The following is a 21,605-nucleotide window of genomic DNA, read 5'->3' as shown; positions in this document are numbered from 1 at the left end:
GTTTTTAACAAACATAGAAATTGTGTGCCATGGCGCAGAACCCACTGAAGGGTAAGTATTATATAAAGGACACTACAAGTTCCAGCCTACACCAACAATTTAACTTACTTGAGAGGTCCACTGGAGGGCAATTAATTCAATCACCACACGAGTGTCCTTTGATCTGCAAAGTTGCACAAATAGGGTTTGATCAAGGAGCGAGGCAGCTCTGAAACGCGTTAGGTATTTGAATAATCAGGAAGTTGGGGTCTCTGGGGTATTTTCTTCCTATTTTAAAAAAAAAGTTTAAAATGCTTCTCAAACAAAAATATAAGTCCAGCAGCTGTTTCAGAAGAAAATCCACTCCAAATGCCTCTTAGCTGCATCTCCAGCATAAAAGCTGCTTGTGCCGTCATGCGTGCAAGCCGTGGGAGGGAGTGCCAAGTCTCGTGGGAACTTGCTAGTGGTGTGAGAAGTCTAACGCATTCTCTCAAGATGCACGAGACTCTTGGCACTTGCGGTCAAGTGCCAAAACAAAATAAAATAGCCCTAATTTGGCAGGGCATGCGCAGACGTGGGTCCCTTGCTCACCTTTCCACTGGATTCAAGCTAGCCTGGCTGATGAAGGGTGTTACCCAGCAACCGGTCCCAGGATGCTTGTTTCGGTCCAGGGAAGACATGGCTTGGCAGATCGGGCTGGACTGTTCCCATGAGGCACAGGGTCAGAATTGATTTGCACACAGCTGTTTCTGAACTGGGGTGGCAAAGTGAGGTAAAGAACGATGATGGATTCAACTCAAATCTGTGACTAGGGGTGAATGTCTGAAAAGTTTCAGCGCTCCGTCCATCATCTCCTTGTGTTTACTTTGTTCGCCCTAAGCTGGCATGGTATGCCCAGACGTGGGTCCCTTGCTCACTTAGCCACTGGATTCAAGCTAGCCTGGCTGATGAAGGGTGTTGCCCAGCAACTGGTTCCAGGATGCTTGTTTCCGGTCCAGCGAAGACATGGCTTGGCAGATCGGGCTGGACTGTTTCCATGAGGCACAGGGCAAAACTGATTTGCACATAGCTATATCTGAACTGGGGTGGCCAAGTAAGCTAAAGAATGATGATGGATTTAACCCAGATCTGTGACTGGGGTGAGTGTCTGAAATATTTCAGCACTCCGTCCATCATCTCCTTGTGATAACTATGCACTCTACAAATGTTATTAACATAACGTAACATAACATTAACATTCCACAGAAGCCCCATTACAATGTCTCACTCAATTTACCTCCTGCAAGTGTCCCAAAGCACTGTGCCCTGAAACACTAATTTCCTAATGTATGTGGCCCTTCCTCTGTTTACTGCTGCTTGTTGACAGCTGCTGATGTGTTACTAGATTTGAAATACTAAGTAAATACAATCTCCCTTACACAGAAGCCCATAGCTAGCAGAAGGCCTCTATAAGTAGCCCAAAAAGAGCCTAGCCCTAAAAGAAAATCAAAAAGAACACCATGAACATTAAAAAAACCAATGAATTCACATGAGTAAATACCATGCTTTAAAATCATACTACCTATTCTATGCTGCCAGCCATATACTCCCTGACTAATGAGCAAAATATCTGTGTGCCATATCCTGAAAAGATTTCTACATTTCATATTTGAATATTGAAATAACATAAATGTTTTTGTTCAGGATTTATTTTACTTTTTTAAAATCAGTAAACAGCTTTGCATAATTCATGCACTTAACTTTTCTGTACAATTGTTTATGCTCTTACTTTCAGATGCTTCACACATTTTGCTTCCCCCTTGCAAGATGGGCACCATACTACCATTGCCTGGAGTCATTTTAGGTCTAGTTTAGGCAGTGCTTGCTCTGTCTCTTCAAGACATGCAGCATTCAGTATAAGGGCATTAAGCTCCGCCCATGTTCTACCCATCTTTACAGTTGGCTCATCTTCCTGTCCTTTGTAAATGATGGCTTTTGATTAGTCAATAGGCTTCGTTGTCCCTCCTTAGTACCTCCTTGTCTCCCTTTGTAACCTCCTGTGAAGACTCGCCCTCTTACTGTGCGGTTACTCAGTATGTTTTATTAACTGTCTGTGGGCACTATGTTATTAATTGACTTTCTTCTATCTCATGCAGCACATGCTTTCCTGCCATCTGCAACCACTTGTTTTCAATTTTCCACTGACAGACTCTCCTTCCCTCTCCTCAGCTGCCTCCTGTTCCCTCCTGCTTCTTTAATCAACGCTTTCTGCCTTCTGCTGCTAGTTTTACAATGCCACACCACCCAGCTTTAATTAGCATCAACATCCCTCCCTCCTGTTGCTTGTTATAAATTGCCGCTGCCGAAAGGCGATTTGTAAATGGAACGGTTTAGTAATACATGAGGGCAAAGAAAGACTACACTTGGGTAAAGCACATTTTTAGGCAAACCACATTAAATGTAGTTTTACCGACAGTCACCTTTTCTTTCTCTAAAAACAATAGCTTTGCAGCCTTTCAGATGTTAAAAACAATTTCCACAAAGGTGCAGTGAGGTGCTTTTCAAAGAACAAGACAATTTATAAAGTTCTGCCCTTCTTGTATGTCTGCAGAGACCGGTTCTGCAGACATAGGAGAAGGGCGAACATTTATAAATAAATAATCTTCGAATGCTTATATGTGCAGTAACATCTCCTACATCTTTTAATAACACGCAGCACCGCAACAGAAATCACGTAATCTTCCTTCCTCTGTGAAAGTTTCATTATTTGTACAGCATTTTCTTCCAGATCCTATACAGGAGCCCACTGCTAACCTGTGCCAAGAAACATTACCAGCTCCTTGCGTCTTTTAATAACACACAGCACCGTAGTGTTGGAGCCCTTTTATTTCCAATTAACTTTACTTTACTGTCACTTAATGCAGTTTTCTGGCTTTAATGCAAAGGGAGTGTTTTTCTTTAGCACACAGTTCAGTTACATTCCCTTTGTTCCTGCCCTCCTACCCACTTGCGGTGACCCGTGAGATAACCCCCCCCCCTGTATTGGCCATGTTCACCAGGCTCGAACCCCCTCCCGCTGTACACATACCCTTTGCTCCCGCCCCCTCCGTTGTCCATGTTAAACCTGCTCCTGCCCTCCTCCTTTTGTCTGCATTTTTTTTGTTTCGGTCCCCCTCCCCACTTGCTCCCCGAACTAAGTCACAGTTATTACCATGTAAATCATTTTCAACACATTAATTTTTTTGTTTATCGCGGTCCACATGCAATGCAATGCTCTGATGACAGAGGAAGGGTGCTGCAGAAGCAAACAGCAACAATTGAGACACATGTTATTTGTGCTCAACACAAAAATGGGTAATTTTTCTTGTAAAACGAGATACCACGCAGATTTTGGCAGTAAATGTCGATCAAAATAAAACTACGTCCATTCTTTGGCGCATAATAACAAGTTATACTAGCCCCCAGCCCCTTTCTACCCGCTTATGTACTGCAGACCCATGTTCACTCTTCGCTGCTTGATGTGCAGTGCTTTTTTGTGACGATGGCACCAAAATCAATTTGCTATAATTACACCCGGAGACAAATAAAAGACTCACAGGTGCCCTTCAGCAAATCCTTTTCACAGAAAAGAAACCCCAAGCAGTAGAGGGGTAAGCAGCAACGTGGACACCTCACACCCCTGACTGTACTCTTAGAGAGCACATTTGGGGTGTTCTGCGGTCTTTGTTCAAGTTGATTCCTCGCTAACTATGGTTACAATTCCCACTCCAGACATTGCCGCATCCCTGGCATTCTGTTTCAGAGCAGCTAAAGAGCTACATGATTGTGTCTGAGAGCCCTGATCCCACAGGAACATGAACCAGGCTGGCAAAGAAGGTAGATGCCAAGGATTCCGCAAGCTCCACTGGGCCTCATATGCACAGACGCACACAGATATCCTGGACAGATCCAGGCTGTTTTTAAATCAACTCTCTAATTCAGATCAGTGACCACATGCACACTGTTACCAACATATTAACATAAACAATATGGCGTGGGCAGAAAGGCCGCTTCTTTTAGCCAGACGGCGAGAGGGTGAAGCCAACAGTCATTCCTTCGGCACAGAAGAGTAATGTGTCATGCCCAGAGTATTTGCAGAGACAGAGGATTTGTGAGTGAGTTCAACTAATATTGACTGCTAGAAGTGGGCCCACGGAACACTCGTGGAGTGTAGGCCCACAATCTTTGGTGCAGATGGTGCTCAGAGCTTGGACTATGAATAGCCAATTGCACAACTTCGGGAAAGCTCAGGAAGTATGTGCACTTGCAAATATGCATGGTGTCCAGGAGTTCCGGTCCCACACCTCTCGTTATGGCTACAGGTGTCAGCTTTGCTGTGATCTCGTATCGGCCTTGGAGATGTCTGGAAGGCCATGTCCTGTGTCGCAAATCCTTCAGGATCCAGCGGGAGTCTTGGAAATGTAGACCGGCAAGATGCTTCTTTGGTGCCGTTTTTAACAGGGGAGTCACTCCTTGACCCCAAGGGAGATCCTTCCATCTTTTAGTCGAAATAGTATGTTGAAGTTCCAGGATATATGCTGCAGAGTTTCGTCCAGGGGAATCTAAAGTCCTAGGGACTGGGTTCCTATACCTATACTAAGGTTAGGGGTTGGACCAACTCTAAGGTCCCACCTATGGGAGGACCTGGGGAGGGGGTGATTACACCCCTTCCCCTTTGTCCAGTTTCGCACCAGAGCTGGGGCTGAGTGCTCCAGCAACCAGTTTGAACTGGAGTATGCACAAGGACACCATGTGTGCCCCCAGCACTGTCTAAAAAGCATTCACTGAATGCACCCACCCTGCCCCAATTCCCAAAAAGCCTGTCTTGGGAGGTGGTTACACCTCCCTGTGACAGGAAACCTATTGTTTAGGCCTCCCCTGCTGGAGTTTTGTCCAGCAGCAAGAGGTCAGTCTCGTGTCTCTGGCAGCAGCATCCATTTTGTGATGCTGGGGCTCTTTTAAACTATTACCGGTCAGGTAAGTGTGTACATGTCTTCTCCCTCTAGAAGGTGGAATTCTACCCCCGCCACCAGTACTGGCATGGGTGTAGTATTCCAAAGTGTTTTACACCAAACACGACACATTTTTTTGCAGCCATTCCAAAGTTAGCATTCACCACGAAGTGATAATTCACTTAAAAGTATATGGTATGGCTGTATCACAGAACAGCTACTGAGAAGAGATTCCAAAAGTTCATGCTTGGGTACCATCTCACACAAAACCAAGAACTCTACCTTCAGGATTGCAAAGGCCTGCCATAGGAGTGGCTTATAGGTTTATATGTGTCTGTATTTAATGGGAGATATAGGTAACCAATATCTTAGTAAGGTGTGAATGCACCACCATACCCAGGCTGCAGTGGCAGACTTGTGGTGCCCTTTTGGAAGGCTTCCCAGGGGTAGCATAATACATGCTTCAGCCCCTGGTAGGCCTCTTGGGTACCTATGCCCTTGAAACCTAAGGTACCATATACTAGGGACTCACAAGGGTAACCCAGTAACCAATCTGGAGTGTACCTAATGTACATGGAATCAATTTAGAGAGGAGGCAGCTAGGCTGGGGTTCTGGTTAGCAGGGCCCTAGCCATACTAAAGTCGACAAATCAGTGAAACACCAGCAAAAAGTGGGGGTAACCATATTAAGCTGATCCTACTCTCCTACACTCAATACAACATAAATAAACCCCACATAAGTCCACTCTATACCACATAACAATTCACAAAAATGCACTCCATGCCACAGAATTCCTTTCAACATGTTTTAACTCTACATCACATTGTTCCATGCCACACTATTCAACTCAACACAAATCCATTCCACACCACATAATTCAACACCAAATCCCATTACTCCACTCCACAACACAATTCCACTAACCACCACATATATTAAATTTAGAACACAGAATTCAACATCATACCACAAAATTCAACAGCCCACCACATAATTAAACTCCACTACAAAACAATCTACAACACAAAAATGCCATTCCACACTATTCACTCCACATAATAGCAAAACAGACAAAAGCAACAAATTACTATCCACATAATACATCTACACACCATGCCACCATGCCACATAATTCCACTACACAAATCCATGCCACATAATGCCACAACTAACAATTTCAATCAAACTCACAAAATTCCAATACACACCACATCCATCTGCTCCAGTCCATAAAACATAGGTAAGATATTTATATTTACAACACCAATACCTCTAACTCTTTCTTTTTTTAACACACAAATACACAGATCTGGAGCTTAGCTCCTACCTATTTGTTCTTTTTTGTCACCGAAAACAGAACCCTGTCCACAAAATCCCACTCCACACAATTCAACTCCACACATTTCCAATCCACACCCCATATTTCAACACCAAATATATTATACAACTCAACACAATTACACAACAAACCACATATATACAATCCACACCATACAATTCAATCCACACCACACAATTCCACATCATGCCAAAAATTGAACAGCGCACCACATACATTCGACTACATACCACTCCACAACACAAAATACCATTCTACATAATTACACTCCATAACACAGAATCCCACTCCACATGATTCCAGTGCACTAAATGCCACATAATTACTACCCGCATAATTCCACAGTACCACAGGTCACATAATTCCACGTGACACAATTGCACAACTAACAAATTCAATACAATCCACAAAATTCTACTACACGCCACAAACATACACTCCATAACACATAGGCAAAAGACATTGCCATTTCCAGTGCCAATAGGTGTAACTCAAGCAAATGCGAGACTGAAAGCATTTTTTGTTAAAAAATATCCTAGCAGTAACATAATTAAGGGTGCAGTACCTTATATGGCTAATACAGGTATGTTTACAACTACACAAAGACACCTAGTAACAGCCTGTGGCAATGCACCCTTTTCTTGCTTCAAGGATTTTATTTTATTACTTATGCTACTGCTGAGATATTTTTTAACAACATAAAATCAAAAAAAAAAAATCATTTGCAATGCCAATAGATTAAACTCTCAGTAATGGGAGACCTACTGCATTGCAAATGCTGGTTTGATTTATGGCTGGCTAACTAACGACGTCCTTCACACTATTTATCAGGCCACTGGCCTAATTGCACATCATCTCTACTATTTAGTCTATGGCCAGGTAAATAGCAGAGAGTATGCTAGTTTAGTGGCTGCTTTGTAAATAGCAGAGATGTTGTATTGGTGGCTGGCTGCAGGTTCAATAGACCCATAATTTAAACACCAGAAGATAGACAAACAGGGTTCAGAAATGAATAATTCTGTCTTGGATTACAGAGCATTTACTTGCTCGAACATGGTGTACTCTATGTCAGGTCCATTTCCCTGGCCAAACCACATATAAGTCGTGTTTTCACTGTGTGAGCTTTGCACATTATATGATTCGGTGCCAGTTATTCATGCAGTAGGAACAAATAGTTCAGCAAATTGTGAATACTTCTGCTCAAAATGAAATGTAGCCAGCTGGCAAAACATGCCGATGTTTCATAACTTAATTCAATATTTGAAAACAAGATTTAACAACAACATCTGCAGAAGTTGAAGCAGGCTGAAAGAGTTGAACTGAGGACAAAAACGTTAGAACTGATAAGCTCCACATCAAAAGTTGAAGCGAGGTATTTCCCTCACTGACTCTGCAAAGAAGCACCTCAACGTTTCACCGACATGGATCTCGGGGCGGCTGCTTCGCTTTTGCTGGTTACATGCGTCTCGTACCTGATGTTCATTAATGTCTGGAGGAGGATGTTCCCAGCACACAAATTGCCCCCTGGGCCCACCCCGCTTCCTATAGTCGGCAACATTCTTCAAGTGAAGAGCGGGCAAATGGTGTCATCTCTGCTGAAGGTAAGGCTCTTGGGATGTTTTATGGAAACGTTGCACTGATAGAAGAAACAGAGAAAATCTGTTTTCACTATTTTTGCTGCTTGCGTAATTGGGAATAGAGCAAACTGCTTGCACATTGTCATACATGCACGACCTGACCTGATTTCGCGCTGTTTTTGCTATTTTGTCGTAAAAAATGGGAATTAAGGGGCATATTACCAACGATTAGCGATATTTATCGCTAACGAGGCTTAGCAACGATTTTTTTATCGCTAAGCATCGCCGAAAATTATCGCAGAGATAACTTGCTATTAGCAAGGATTATCTCAGAAGTGATAAAAATCCTCGCGCTAACTGCCAAATGAGAGATTATTGCTGGAAAACCAACGATAATCTCTCGAAGTTTGGCGTTAGCTTGATGATAGAGGCTCACAAACTTAGCCATGATATCCTTCTTCCATAGGATATCATGGCTAAGTCAGGAAAATATCAGGTGTAACCGCGGTTAGCGCTGCTTTTTTTATCACTAACAGGGTTAGTGAAATCCTTGATAATAGGAGAAATGTCGCTTAACAACATTTCTCCTATTATTTTTCTCTGGAACGCCCCCTTTGCATCTCATTAGAGATGCAAGGGGAAGCGTAGAGAAAAAGGGTGCTAACATGCGAATTTGCGTGTTAGCACCCTGTTGCTGATAGGGAGATAATTTTATCTCCGCTTTCTTGGCTTTTAAAGCCAAAAAAGCGGAGATAAATCCCTTGATAATATGCCCCTCTATTTTCTCTGCTTTTCAAATGTGAAAAAAGATCTTGCTCCAAATAGGAAGCAAACATTTTGTATCATAGTTTCATCTGTGAGAAGGGAATTATTTAGCGAATAAATGTTCATATTAAAACCTATGCTAATCTCTTTTAAGTGCTCTGAAAACTATAGATGGACATAGATTACGGGTATGTGTGTTGAGCAAAGTAGCGCAGAACATACATAATATGTCAATATCGTTTTGTCGCATGGCACAGGCACATCACGCATTCTGTGGTGAGCAGACTCATATGAAGAATGGATTGCCACTGAGGAGATTTGCCCCATTTCTGATTTAAGAGTGAGGACGGAATCATATCAGACAAGAAAGCACTTACATTGAACATGAAAAGTATCACAGTAGTGCCATAAATAGTCGTGTCTGTTAAAAGCATATTTTTTATTGTGTTTTGTATCTTCTTGAACATATAAGAAGTTAATCATGAATTTGTCACCACCGTTTATTAGTTAGAAGGGCTAGAATATATGTGACTGTTCACTTAAATATATGTAAAAGTCCAGCAACTCTTCATAGTAAATATCTGTTATAAAGGAAAAGTCCCCTGCATGGGGACGGACGTAAAGAAGTGTACCACAGGTCCCTGCACCCTCTGTGGGGTAGGTGGGCCCCCAACGTTTCAGGGACCCACAACCATTCAAAGAGGCCCCATTCAGCCCAAGGCTGAATATATGTGATACACGCGAGACTCAGGGCCCCGCTACCCATTCTGCAGGGGGGCTCCATCATTTTAGGTTATGTATTACACTGCAGATGTCCACCTTTATTCTGAGTGCATCAGCTTCATGGATATCTGGAACTGACCTAGGCGTGTCTCATACATTTGTGGTCTGATTAAGCGCATCAAATGCAACTCTCTCAGTAGTAAAGAGCTACTGCCCTTACCAAGCGTTAAATAGTACGGGCACAGTGTTGGCAGTGTAAATATTTTGTGTATTATAGTTATCAGTAGTGTGAAAAGTCTTTTTACCTGTGAAAGTGAATGGTGTCTACAGACAAACTTGTGTAAAGTTCAGCTGTTGTGCATTTACCTTGCCTTGGCCCTCATGGTAAATGTGTGTAGTGCCTTACAGTCTGTTACTGCTTGTGAGTGCCGTTGCATGTGTTGAGGATCTTGGAAAACTAAGATGGAGGTGTGGACTCCAAAAATCCACAAAACTCCTACCAACTAGGGTTACCCCATTTATGCAGATAAAAATGATGCATGTGTGGCTGGGCCTAGTGCCTGTGAAAGGAACAAATCAAACTGAGGTCAATGGGAGTCTCATTGGCTCCCATTACCTTGGTTTGATCTGTTCCTGCAGCGGGCACTAGTCACAGCCACACAAGTGACCCAGTGTTTTTATCAGCACGACTGGGGTAATGCTGTGTGGTAGGACCTTTGTGGATTCCTGGCGTTCTGGAAGTCTCCCTCACAGTCGTGTAGGGAAAATGTTTGATGTCAGGGAAAGTTTGAGGTTTGCAGGGCATTGTGGGTAAGAAAACTTCATGGGATCCACGCAAGTCTCCCCACCCTGGAATACCCTGCTTGCCTAGTTTACAAAAATCTCACTGCGAACCTGCCACTATTTAGCAGAAAAATGCCAGACAAGATGTTTAATAAATACATGGTCAAACAGATTTTGGTGTAGAAATCGCGAACTTTTTTTATTATGCCTTATATTTGTGGCGAAACACTGAATAGGTGATAATTATTGCATCCCTTAAGTTTCTCTGTGTCACCTTTTATCAAAATGATATTCAGCACTAAGGTACTTGTATTCGAGGCCTAGGCAGGCTAGAGTCTACAGGAAAACCCTTGAAGATTGGTTGATCTTTCTCAACCAATGAAGCTTCACATTGAAAGCATGATTTCAGACTATTGGATTACCATCCCAATGTCTTAAACTGTATCCAGCTAACAGTATCTGCACCTTGATTATGGCAGAAAGCAACTCCAGCTGCACTTTCTCCTCTGAGACATCTGGACTGACTACCTGAAAGACAGCTTCCTAGTTTGAGTGTATCCTAGACCCAGACTGAAATCTAGTGGTCTGTAACGTTTCCTTTGCTTGTAAACAACCTGTCCTGATGACCACTGACAGCCAAACATCAGATACCTGATCACAATTGTTCAGGTTCCTACCTGATCATGATCTGTCCAATGAGAGTTCCTCAGCTCAGGCATGGTTTGGACTCAACCTAGCCATGATTCACCCATTTATGACACATGGCGCACATGGAGAGAAAGTTTTTTGTCATCCTGATGCCACCATATTTGCTAGAGACACATAATATAGGCTAGAGATTCTGTAGTAGATCATTCAGAAGATGCTGAAACCCAATCACCAAACACTTGATCACAAGGCGTTATTCAAATCTCTGGTTCCTCTTAATTGGTTGTTGTTTAAGAAAATTGTGCATGCATGTTATATATGCATGTATTTAAAAGGTATATTTACTTACCCTTCTTTCAGGAAATGCTGGCCCTGCTCCCCCTAACAGAAAAACAAACACTATGACATTCCCAGTGCTGTCCACGTCATGGCCCTTTTTTTCGAACTTTTAGCTATTCTGCACAACAGCCACCCTGCTGTGCAACACAGCTTAAAACTTTTGACAAAGGCAATAGCTGTCAAAGGCGAGATCTAATGGCTTTGCCAATGATTTTTTTAGGCTAGACCCCTCACAGAGCAAGGTCACTTGAGAGAAGTGCAACGTTGTAATGAAAGTTCTGCATGAATATCCTGGAAGCTCACATAGGCAAACTGATCACCTGAGGGCAAAGCACAGAGAGTATTATGTGGATCAGACCCTGCAACAGCGGGCACACACGTTTTGACACTGTGGTGAAAAGACATTCAACCAGAACAAGACAGTTGTCAGTCTTTTTTGCAGTCTGGTGAGCCAAACTCAATATATTTCTGCCACCATAAGGGTGTTGCTTGTTGCAATGAATAGTGCAGCATAGTGTTTGGAAAACTGTGTATGGCAATAATTGTGCATCATGCTGTGTCAGCACTGTGCCTCATTACTGTGTCTGGCAGCCTTACAGTGCAAGCAGTCACCGTAACCTCCTCCTGCTAACTGGTCAGCTCCTGTTATCTTTGTGTTTGTATTGTCTACCCCTCCCTATTGCTCCGCCTCTAGCGTTGGTTTGCGCAGAGGCGGTTAGTAGCAGCCCTATGATGAAGCATGCCACAACATTTTGTGGGTGTTTTAACAAAGTGTTTGTGCTCCTTTCATGACTGTATATATTCGTAAAAATTCTTCGCAACTGATATTAACCTTACATCCTTTTGTGTATACCCACAGTAATAATGTGCATGCAACTGATGCGAGTGGCTGCACGTTATTTACAACAGGTCCCAGTGCATAGTATATCGCAATCGAAAAATATTCATGTGCTCATTCATTCTTCCTTTTCCTACAGCAAGTCTACTCCATGTGAGTGTAACACACTACTTGTAAACACAAGCAGCAATGCATTGTAATTTGAGTCCATCACGTGGTACTTGGCATTACAAAACTCTTTTGTTTGTTCATGAATTCAATCATCTAGCTATGCGCATGTAGGCAATTTGAAGAGCAAGTCAAAAAAGGGCTAGGACTTTAACAAGAAGTCATTTCATGTAACTGATCCATCTGTATGTGTGAGGCATTATATAAAATCCTTCAGTTATTCATTTTTCCTTTGTCTTGTTGCTAACTAGCTATAGGTGAACTGTAACAAATCTCATGAAAACAAGCTAAGTACTCCATGTCAATAACTCCCTTGCATGGTATGTTGCTCAAAAGTGTCAAAAGTGAGACCGTTTCATTCACTCAATCATATCTTATAGCTAGCCAGGTCTGTCTGGAGTAAAACAAAAACAGATTGAACCAAAACACTGAAACATTCACTGTAAGTGGTCCAGCTCTGCATGATGCAAGGGCAACTCATTCCTTTGATATACATCTGGGCCTGAGTATATACACATTTGTTGTAATCATCTCTTGAAGTTTGCAGCTTTGTCTGGGATATGATTAGAGCAGACGTAAAGTTTGTTTATAGTGTGCATGATCCCCTCTCCGCTTGGAATAAGCCTACTTTAGACATTCCAGTTAAAGTGGTTTCGTCATGCAGAGTACACTTAGCCATTTCTCATTCTGCCTGTCCTCTGTCTGTTCCATTTCGATGTTTTGCTTGGTGCCCGATTTTGTCAAGCCGTTACTACCTAACAGGGGCAGTGGGCTCAATTCCTAGCTTGCGTTGTGGTCCATGGCATCTTTCTACGGCACTGGGGAAGATAAAAGGGGAACCGATTCCCGAAGAAAACTGCTGTAAAATTCACATTTTAACAATAGTGTGATAAATGTTTCAGATTCCCCACTATTATTTACTTTAATGATTTACATATTTTCTTAGACATAAACGAAACAAACGTTATCAAATCTGTGGTAAGACATCAATGAGTGCCATCTCATAAAAGTTATTATGCCTCTTTAAGTGTATGTAAAACTATGAATATCCATTATACAGGTTTCAAAATGGTAAACTATGTAAAATGGTCACATTTTTGCTATTGAGGGGTTCAGTTTTCAATTTAAATTTTTATTGGTTTGGACCTACTCAGAGAACAACAATTTGGGATAGCTACATGAAGATTATAGGGGCATATTATCAAGGGGGTTTATCTCCGCTTTTTTGGCTTTAAAAGCCAAGAAAGCGGAGATAAAATTATCTCCCTATTACCTAGCTGTCGCTAACACCAGTTAGCGACAGCTAGTAGGAGATAGCGACCATCTTGGGCCCCACTTTGCATGTCAGAGAAATTTATCACTAATGACATGCAAAGTGGGCGTGCCAAGATGTTAGCGACTGGAAACAGTCGCTAACATCGCTATCTCCTATTACCAACTTTTGGAGATATTCGCGCTAAGCGCGAATATCTCCAAAAGCTAACACCTGCCCTGAGCAGTTCTTAGCCATGTTATCCAATGGGGGGTGGATAACATGGCTAAGAGCATTAGCTCGGTAATGCCTGAATATCGCGGACTTTTCAGCGATATTCATGCATTGCGGCCGATTTTTATCGCATTTGCGATTAACCTTGGTAATACCAAGGTTTATCTGCGATGAAAATCGCCGCAGGTCGGCGATACATTTTTGTCTCTAACCAAGCAATAGCGATAACTATCGCTATTACTTGGTAATATGCCCCATAGTTTTTTGTAACATTTCTCCTATAAACATGTTCATAAAAATGTCCTTTTAAAATACAGGTAAAAAAGATTTAATACATGTATACATAGTACAGCAAATAAATTCATTCAGAAGAGATTTCAAGAAGGCAATCAAATCATTAGGGGTCGATAGATTATACCTAAAAGATATAGATTTTAAGAAATGATTCCTGGCCTCTACCACTGCTTAATTAGAACAAGAACAAAAACGTGGATTAAGTCTTGGACTCCTCTATTACATTTATCACAGACTCCTGTGTTTTCAGCTGAATCCCTCGAGCTCTTTGTATAGGCCTTTAAAAGTATTATTCCTAGTCCAAACATGATGATACATCTCCATATACTGTGTTCCAAGGTGTATCTAAAAAACATTTGATGGATCTTAAACTCAATAGTGGATACAAGAGATTTATAATGGGTTAATTGGGAGCAATGTGCCTTATCAAGATCAAAGCCTAATTGAGGTGCATATTTTTTAAAAATAGCTTCAAGTGTGCTGGAGACCATGATTGTAGGATACCTTCGGTGCATTGAAAGTATTCTAAGGCTGTCTACCAATTTCAAATAAAAGTGTATACTTTTTGAGAGGTTATTGAGAGGTTGAAATCACACAATAAACCATGAGGCAAAATGCCAAATGGTTTGTAAATGTCATCTTAGAGCCAGAGGTGGCATTTTTTTTACCATATTACAGAGATAACTGATTTTAAATCTTGTCTGAGACTATGCATGTTCTGTCTTTTGTAATAAATGTGTTTACTTAAAGGCTTTGAGTCCATTCATTACTTGGAATTGGTTGGCCTAATTGAGTCATTTCCTTGCTTGTTGTTAGTCAGTGTGTGCCGGCTTCACTTCCTCTTGTGTGTTTGTCCCTCCCATGGAGCATGGCTTAAGTACTACTTACTTGTCCAGTGTCCTTCCACTATTCACACTTTCAGAGCTACTATTTTCTCTTAGATGCAGAACTCCATAAGAGTGCATGTGTTTGTAGGCTGTATCACCCCCTTCTGTACTGTTGCTTCCCCCACCCCTGATGCATTGTTCTTTGCTCCATCATTGCTAAGCCCATCTCTTCTCTCCCCGCATGTCCCGTGGCTTTGCCCTTCCCTACCTCCTCTCTTTTCTTTTCTTGTACCATTATTTTTACTTGCCCTGTCACTCAAGACCTCTCCCACCTTGCTTCTTACCCTATCATTGTTGATTTGCCTGAGATGCCTTTGTTGTTTGGCCCATCCCCTGCCCTCTCTCGTGTTGTTGCTTGTCCCACCTCTCTGCCTCCCTCATGCTATGTTAGCTTGTCCCCTCTCACACTGTTGCATACCCCCTTCTATCCTGCCAGATAAAAAATGATATGACATGGAAAGTGCTGGCTACCTCATAGCCTTTTTATTTTCTAACTTTCCGGTATGCTGAACAGCAGCTGTGTTGCTGTTCAACATGGCTAAAATATATTTTAAAAACAATTCTTTCAGTTTTATATTGCCCTGGCTAGACCCAAGGGTATCAGATCACTTTACATATTTTGAGAGGAAGAAGTCATACAGATAAGCAAGTAACAAAATCACAGTAAGGATACACTTGTATATAGCAATCAAGCATTTGGGTAAAGGTAAAGGGGACCAGATTGAGTCTGCATAGTGAGTAAGATTTGGAGGTCTCTCTGGTGCAAAAAAAAGGGCTTGGGTTTTTGAGAGACATAAATCATCTAGTTATGTTTTTGAAGTAGTTGTTGATTAGTAGAGATTTGAGGTCCTGTTTGAAGTATGAAAAGGAGGGGTTGCAGCGTCAGTCCTTAGGGAGTGAGTTCCAAACCTTGGGGGCATTTCCAGGAAAGAAGTGTTTCTGTGATGATTTATTTTTATGTTTAGGAGGTATGAGAAAAAATGAATTGTAGCTTCTCAGAGCCCAGACTTTTTCTGGTCTCGATAGTTTAGTTTCTCAATATTTGGGTTTTTTAATATGTAGGGCTTTGTTAGTGATACAAGCTCAAGCTTCCTTCCACGAGGAGCCAAGCGAGACTTTTGAGGGCGGGTGTGATTCAACTGTTCGATTCCTCTATGATGAGCCTGAATGCTTTACTGAGAATTATTCTTTGGGATGCAAGGTAGCATTCAGGGGTTCCTGTCAGGATGGCATTGCCGTAGCAAGTTTTGGGAGGATTAGGGATTGTACTACCATTGTAAGATCGTATGGTAGACTAAACGGTTTGATTATCTTGAGATGCTTTCGTGTGAAGAGCGCTCCTTTGGCTGTGTTTTTGATGTGTTCCTTCATTGATGGATGTATGTCTATATGTGATACTCAAGGACTTAATGGAGTTGGATACTGCGGGAGGGTAGTTTAGTGCGTCCACATTTTTGAGACATTTTTGGTTGGGTAGTAGATTGGTTTTTTGGGGTAAGGTGTAGAAGTTCAGTCTCTTTGGGGTTCAGCTTAAGGGGCGTTGGTCTTTAGCCAAGTGTGTATCTCAAATCGTGTGGCATTAACGTGTTGCTGAGTGATCTTATTCTGTAGTAGAGTTGAGTGATGTTGGCATATAGATTAAGCATCATCCCAGCTTGGTTCAGGATAATATGAGGGGTTCTATGAAAAGATTGAATATGGCTGGAGAGAATATGGATCATTAAGCTTGTGTCTTGTGCCTTGTGGTTCTTGTGTGGGGTACAAGAGACAGATGTTGATTTTTATTTGTAGTCAGGGATGTTGAAGATAGGACATGAACCATCTCAAGACTGTGCCATTGATACCCGTGCAGTACTTGAGTGTCTCAAGTAGCACTGGGTGATGAACAGTATCAAATGATGCAGATAGGCCAAGTAGGATTAGGAGGCAGGAGTCGCCTTCATCTAGGTAACTGTCAATGTCACTGATATATTGAGTATAGCAGTTTCTGTGCTACAACCTTTCCTTAATACTGATTAGAATGTGTTGTTGAAGTTAAATTCTTCTGTGTGTTGGTCGAGTTGTAGTAGGACACATTTTTACAAAGTTTTAGCTAGGGAAGAAAGAATGATAATGGTCTGAGGTTATTGAAGTCATTGGGGTCTGCCCCGGGATTTTTTAGAATGAGGGTGATTTGGCAGAGTTGGCGGGAGTCTGCTATGCGCCTGATGAAAGAGACACGTTGATGATTTTTCATTTAAAACAGGGAGATGTTATGGCTGAGATTTTGTACTAGGGTGGAGGGGAAGGGATCATGATGTGGTATGTGGGTTTCAATTTAGCAATTTTTTTTTAATTTCTCCTTTTGTCACAGGTTTAAAGTCTGTTCATTTAGCATTGTTTTTCAGTTGAAGGAGTTTGTTTCTTGCTATATTTAGCTTTTTTGGATAACTTTGGTCTTTAGTTAAGTCTTGGGAGGAAATTTCCATATTGGCTTGTGTGTCAGTGGAGCTGGTGGATTTGGATATCAGACTATTGTCAAAGGTCAGGGATCATTTTATTTTTACAACTTTGTCAGCAAGTAAGTTAGCTACTTCCTCCAGCGTTCATTTGAGAATTTTGCTTCGTGTTGGGAGGTAAGCATAGATTGTTTTTAATTGAATTTAGAGCTCCCTTGGTTGTTTCTTTGCAGGGTTGAGTTTATTTAGAAACAAAATAGCCTTTCCCCTGAAAACGTGTTTCTTGGAGGAGAACTGCTCATATCTTAGGAGTGAGAGGTGCGTCAGTGAAGGGTTCTGTCTCCATAACCTTTCGGTTTGTCTAATTTGTCTTCTTTTGTTGTTTAGTTCTGAGTTAAACCATGATCTGGATGGTCTTCTTCTCAATCGTTTTAGTTTGAGTGGTGCAACCAAGTCAAGAACATCTGTTATTGGTGAGCTATAGTTAGCATTGAGCTCATGAACGGTGTGAAGAAGGGGTAGAGACTCTAGTTGAGTGCTGATGCCAGGAGTCTTCACACTGCTGTGATAGCGCCGCCGCCCCGGGACTGCAACTCCCGGCTGCCTCAGCGGCGGCGCTGCATTTCCACGCCCCATAAGCGCCAGGAGGCGCCTACAAAAAGCGCTCTGCTCGGCAGAGCGGGGGGGAGGCACACTTACCCGTGCTGGGGGACGAGGGAGTCCTCTTCTGCTGACGCCGCCACCGCCAGGAGTCTTCACACTGCTGTGATAGCGCCGCCGCCCCGGGACTGCAACTCCCGGCTGCCTCTGCGGCGGCGCTGCATTTCCACGCCCCATAAGCGCCAGGAGGCGCCTACAAACAGCGCTCTGCTCCGCCTCGCGGGACGCGAGCGGGATGCCAAGCTAAGCCCGGGCAAAGGGCGGGCCCTCTACGGCCCTCAGAGGAGGATGGGACGGGCCACCCCACTTGACTCATTCCAAGGAGGAGGTATAGAGACGCTTTAACTCTTTATTCATCTCGCATTGTACTGCCTATCGTCGTTTTTGAACTTCTTTCTTCCATTAACCATGTCCAAGAAATGTTAGAAACCTGCGAATCTCATTACTTATTAGGAACTACATGTTACTTATGTTGATCAATTGGAATTTTGATTGGAATATTAATATTGAGACTGATATATGCTGTTGCATGTTATACTGTTTAGAAGGCGTTGGTATGTTTGAGGATAACCTTAAATGGGGAGATTAAAACTGCGTTGTTGGAATGTTGCCGGCCTTAATGATAGGAAAAAAAGGGCCCAACTTTTTCAGTCACTACGTCAGGACCCTGTCGATATCCTATGTATCCAGGAGACTCATATAGCTGAGAGTGATAAAGATTTATTAAAGATTCCTGGGTATAAAGTGATTGCATCAACATCCCAAACATCTAAAACACGGGGGGTTGCTATTTTGGTAGAACCTGGCTTGGGGGACCCCAGACGCCGACTGGTTGATAAACACGGCAGATGGGTTGTAGTCCAACTGGAGTTAGGCATCACCATCTGCTCACTCTATGGCTCCAATTTGGACGATCCACAAATGTTTGGTGACCTTGAATTAGAATTGGCCTCCTGGTCCGGCCCCCTTATCCTTTGTGGGGATTTTAATCTGAATCTAGGGAATTCAGTAAATAACCAACTGCCCCAGAATTATAACGGTGGTAAACCCAAGGTTTATAGGGCAGTACGCCATCTGATGGACAGTCATGATCTACTTGACGTCTGGGATATGCTGAGGCAGAACGATAATGGTTTTACTTATTTTTCCTATCCCCATAACAAGTATGTCCGATTAGATTATATCATGACATCGTTGCAGAATTCGGCCCTATTAGATATATTTAAATCCCCCACAACTATTTCTGACCACAACGCGCTCACTCTTGTCTTTGATATGGATAGTTTTAAAAGACCTAATATCCAATGGTCATTTGATCGCAAGCTGCTTGCTAACCCAGAATATATAAATCACATAACATCGTGGGCCCAAGCCTTTTTTGACTGAAATCAATTTAATGCACCTAGGTTCATTGTCTGGGACTGTTTTAAGGCAGCGATGAGGGGGGAGACTATTTCGTTTGTAGCTAAACGTAAAAAGACTCAGGACAGTATTAATACCCAACTTAATTTGGAACTCTCTAATCTTGAAACGCTGCATGCTAGTCAGATTCAGCAAGGAATTTTAACTTCTGATACACTGCAAAAGTTATTGATTTTAAAAACAGAAATTAATAGCTCGTTAATTCAAAAAGCTGCTGAAACATATCAAGCTAATAAAAATAAAATCTATGAATCAGGAGAAAATGTAGGGAGACAGTTAGCCCTTAGAACTCGACAAAAGCAAACATACAATAAAATAAAGTGTATTGAATATGAGGGACGACAATACTCTTCCACCCAGGACATCGTTGGTGTGTTTCAAAAATACTATCAAAAGCTTTATCAAAGAGAAGATGATCATCAGCCTACCAGAGATACAAAAACCTTTCTCAATGGCTGGCTGCATGAACCTGAATTAACTAGGAAAGTCGATCAAGCAGTTAAGGAAGACCTCGAAAGGGAAATTACAATTACGGAGCTAGAGATGGCACTTTCGGACCTCGCTAATGGTAAGGCCGCTGGTCCTGACAAAATTCCGTTAGACCTATATAAGGCACTAGGCAAGCAGATATTACCCTATTTATTAGATCTGTTTTTGGGGGTACAATATCACTCAACATCACCAGATTCTTGGAAAAATACCAACATAGCGATATTCTCTAAAAAGGGGAAACCCCCTCAGCTTCCATCTTCATATAGGCCTATTTCTCTTATAAACTCCGACTCAAAGCTATATGCTAAGATTCTTGCAAATCGGCTGAGTGGGGTCATCCAACATCTTGTATCCCCGTGGCAGCACGGCTTTATACCCGGGAGGGGTACGACTGATCATACCCGCCGGGCCATTTCCCTATTTGACATCATGGGTGCCACGGGGGGGGGGAGATGTCGATGATCCTACTCGATGCCGAGAAGGCGTTTGACCGTGTATCTTGGCAGTTCTTATGGGACATCATGGAATTTAATAACTTTGGACTTGGCTTTATCAAAGCCATAAAAGCTTTATACATTGATCCAAGGGCTAAACTTTCCATCGGCGGCTTTGAGTCGGAGTTTATAGAGATACAAAGAGGCACTAGGCAGGGGTGCCCATGCTCCCCGATAATATTTGCTTTGGTTATTAATCCTTTAATTTTAAAGCTACTTACCTCCCCTGTAATCCAGCCAGTTAATGTGGGCCCCTACTCAACTAAAATTCTGGCATATGCCGACGATGTCGCCGTGCTTACAACCAATCCTGCCGACACAGTTGTTGAAATAGAACAAATTACTCAGCTGTTTGGATCCTACTCCGGCTATTCCCTAAACAGGGATAAAACTATGGTTTTGTGTACAAACAACACTTCATATGATAGCCCTTATAAAGTTAAAAATGCAATCTATCTCGGTGTAAATATATCTCCTGAGGTGAAGGATATCAATCGGCTTAACTTTGATCCCTTGATCAAAAAAGTACAAACCGACCTCAGGAGGGTAGATAACCTACACCTCTCTATAATAGGGACGGCGAATTATATTAAAATGAACATATTCCCGAGAATACTTTATCTGTTTCGGGCCATTCCTCTGATGGTTGATGGTGGTACTATTAAAATACTAGGGCCTCATTTATGAAAGCCTTGCGCCACCGGTGCGTCACTTTTTCCCATGTTAAAAGTGACGCACCGGCGGCGCAAGGCCTTCATAAATAAGGCCCCTAGATTCCACTATATCCAAATTCCTATGGAATTTTGGGAAAATTAGGAGAGCTTTACCATTACTGACTCTTCCTCAACATAGAGGAGGCCTTGGTATTCCAAATTTGACACTCTATCTTTGTTCAACATTGCTTCAGCAAATGGGCCCGCTTTTTAATATTAAACCTACCACTCCGACCAATATAGATTCACATATCCCTTCTATTTTTGAACTTGGATTAGGTGATAGATGCCAAGGGTTATTCTTGAGACAAGTTGAGGCATCATATTACAAAAAGATTAAATTCAAGGTGATTAGTGATTCATGGAAAATATGGAAACTTGCCTCTAAACATCTAGGTATTCCTAAAGTCACTAAATACACGTCTCTATGGCATAGCACGATTCTACCGGCTTGTTTAAAGGATAACATTTCTCGGAAATGGGAGAATCTTGGCATTTACACACTAGGTGATTTTTTTGGACAAGATATCTCCCCATCCTTTGAAGGGCTTCAGCGGAGATTCGCTATTCCATCTACAGATTATTTAAA

At 42.2% G+C, this 21,605-nt stretch overlaps 1 protein-coding gene across 1 annotated transcript in view; it reads left to right on the top strand.

Moving 5' to 3' along the window:
• Nucleotides 1–7,646: 7,646 nt before the first annotated feature.
• LOC144781952 (cytochrome P450 2A13-like) overlaps nucleotides 7,647–21,605 on the top strand; it is an 820,837-nt gene continuing 806,878 nt past the window's right edge. The window contains exon 1 of the mRNA XM_078661043.1: nucleotides 7,647–7,890. Within this exon, the coding sequence (XP_078517169.1) occupies nucleotides 7,711–7,890 (180 nt within the window). The 5' untranslated portion in view covers nucleotides 7,647–7,710. The remainder of the gene's footprint in view (nucleotides 7,891–21,605) is intronic.

Source organism: Lissotriton helveticus, chromosome 9, assembly GCF_964261635.1.
Source record: "Lissotriton helveticus chromosome 9, aLisHel1.1, whole genome shotgun sequence".
Lineage (NCBI taxonomy): Eukaryota > Metazoa > Chordata > Amphibia > Caudata > Salamandridae > Lissotriton > Lissotriton helveticus.
This window is presented reverse-complemented; position numbering and strand designations above follow the sequence as displayed.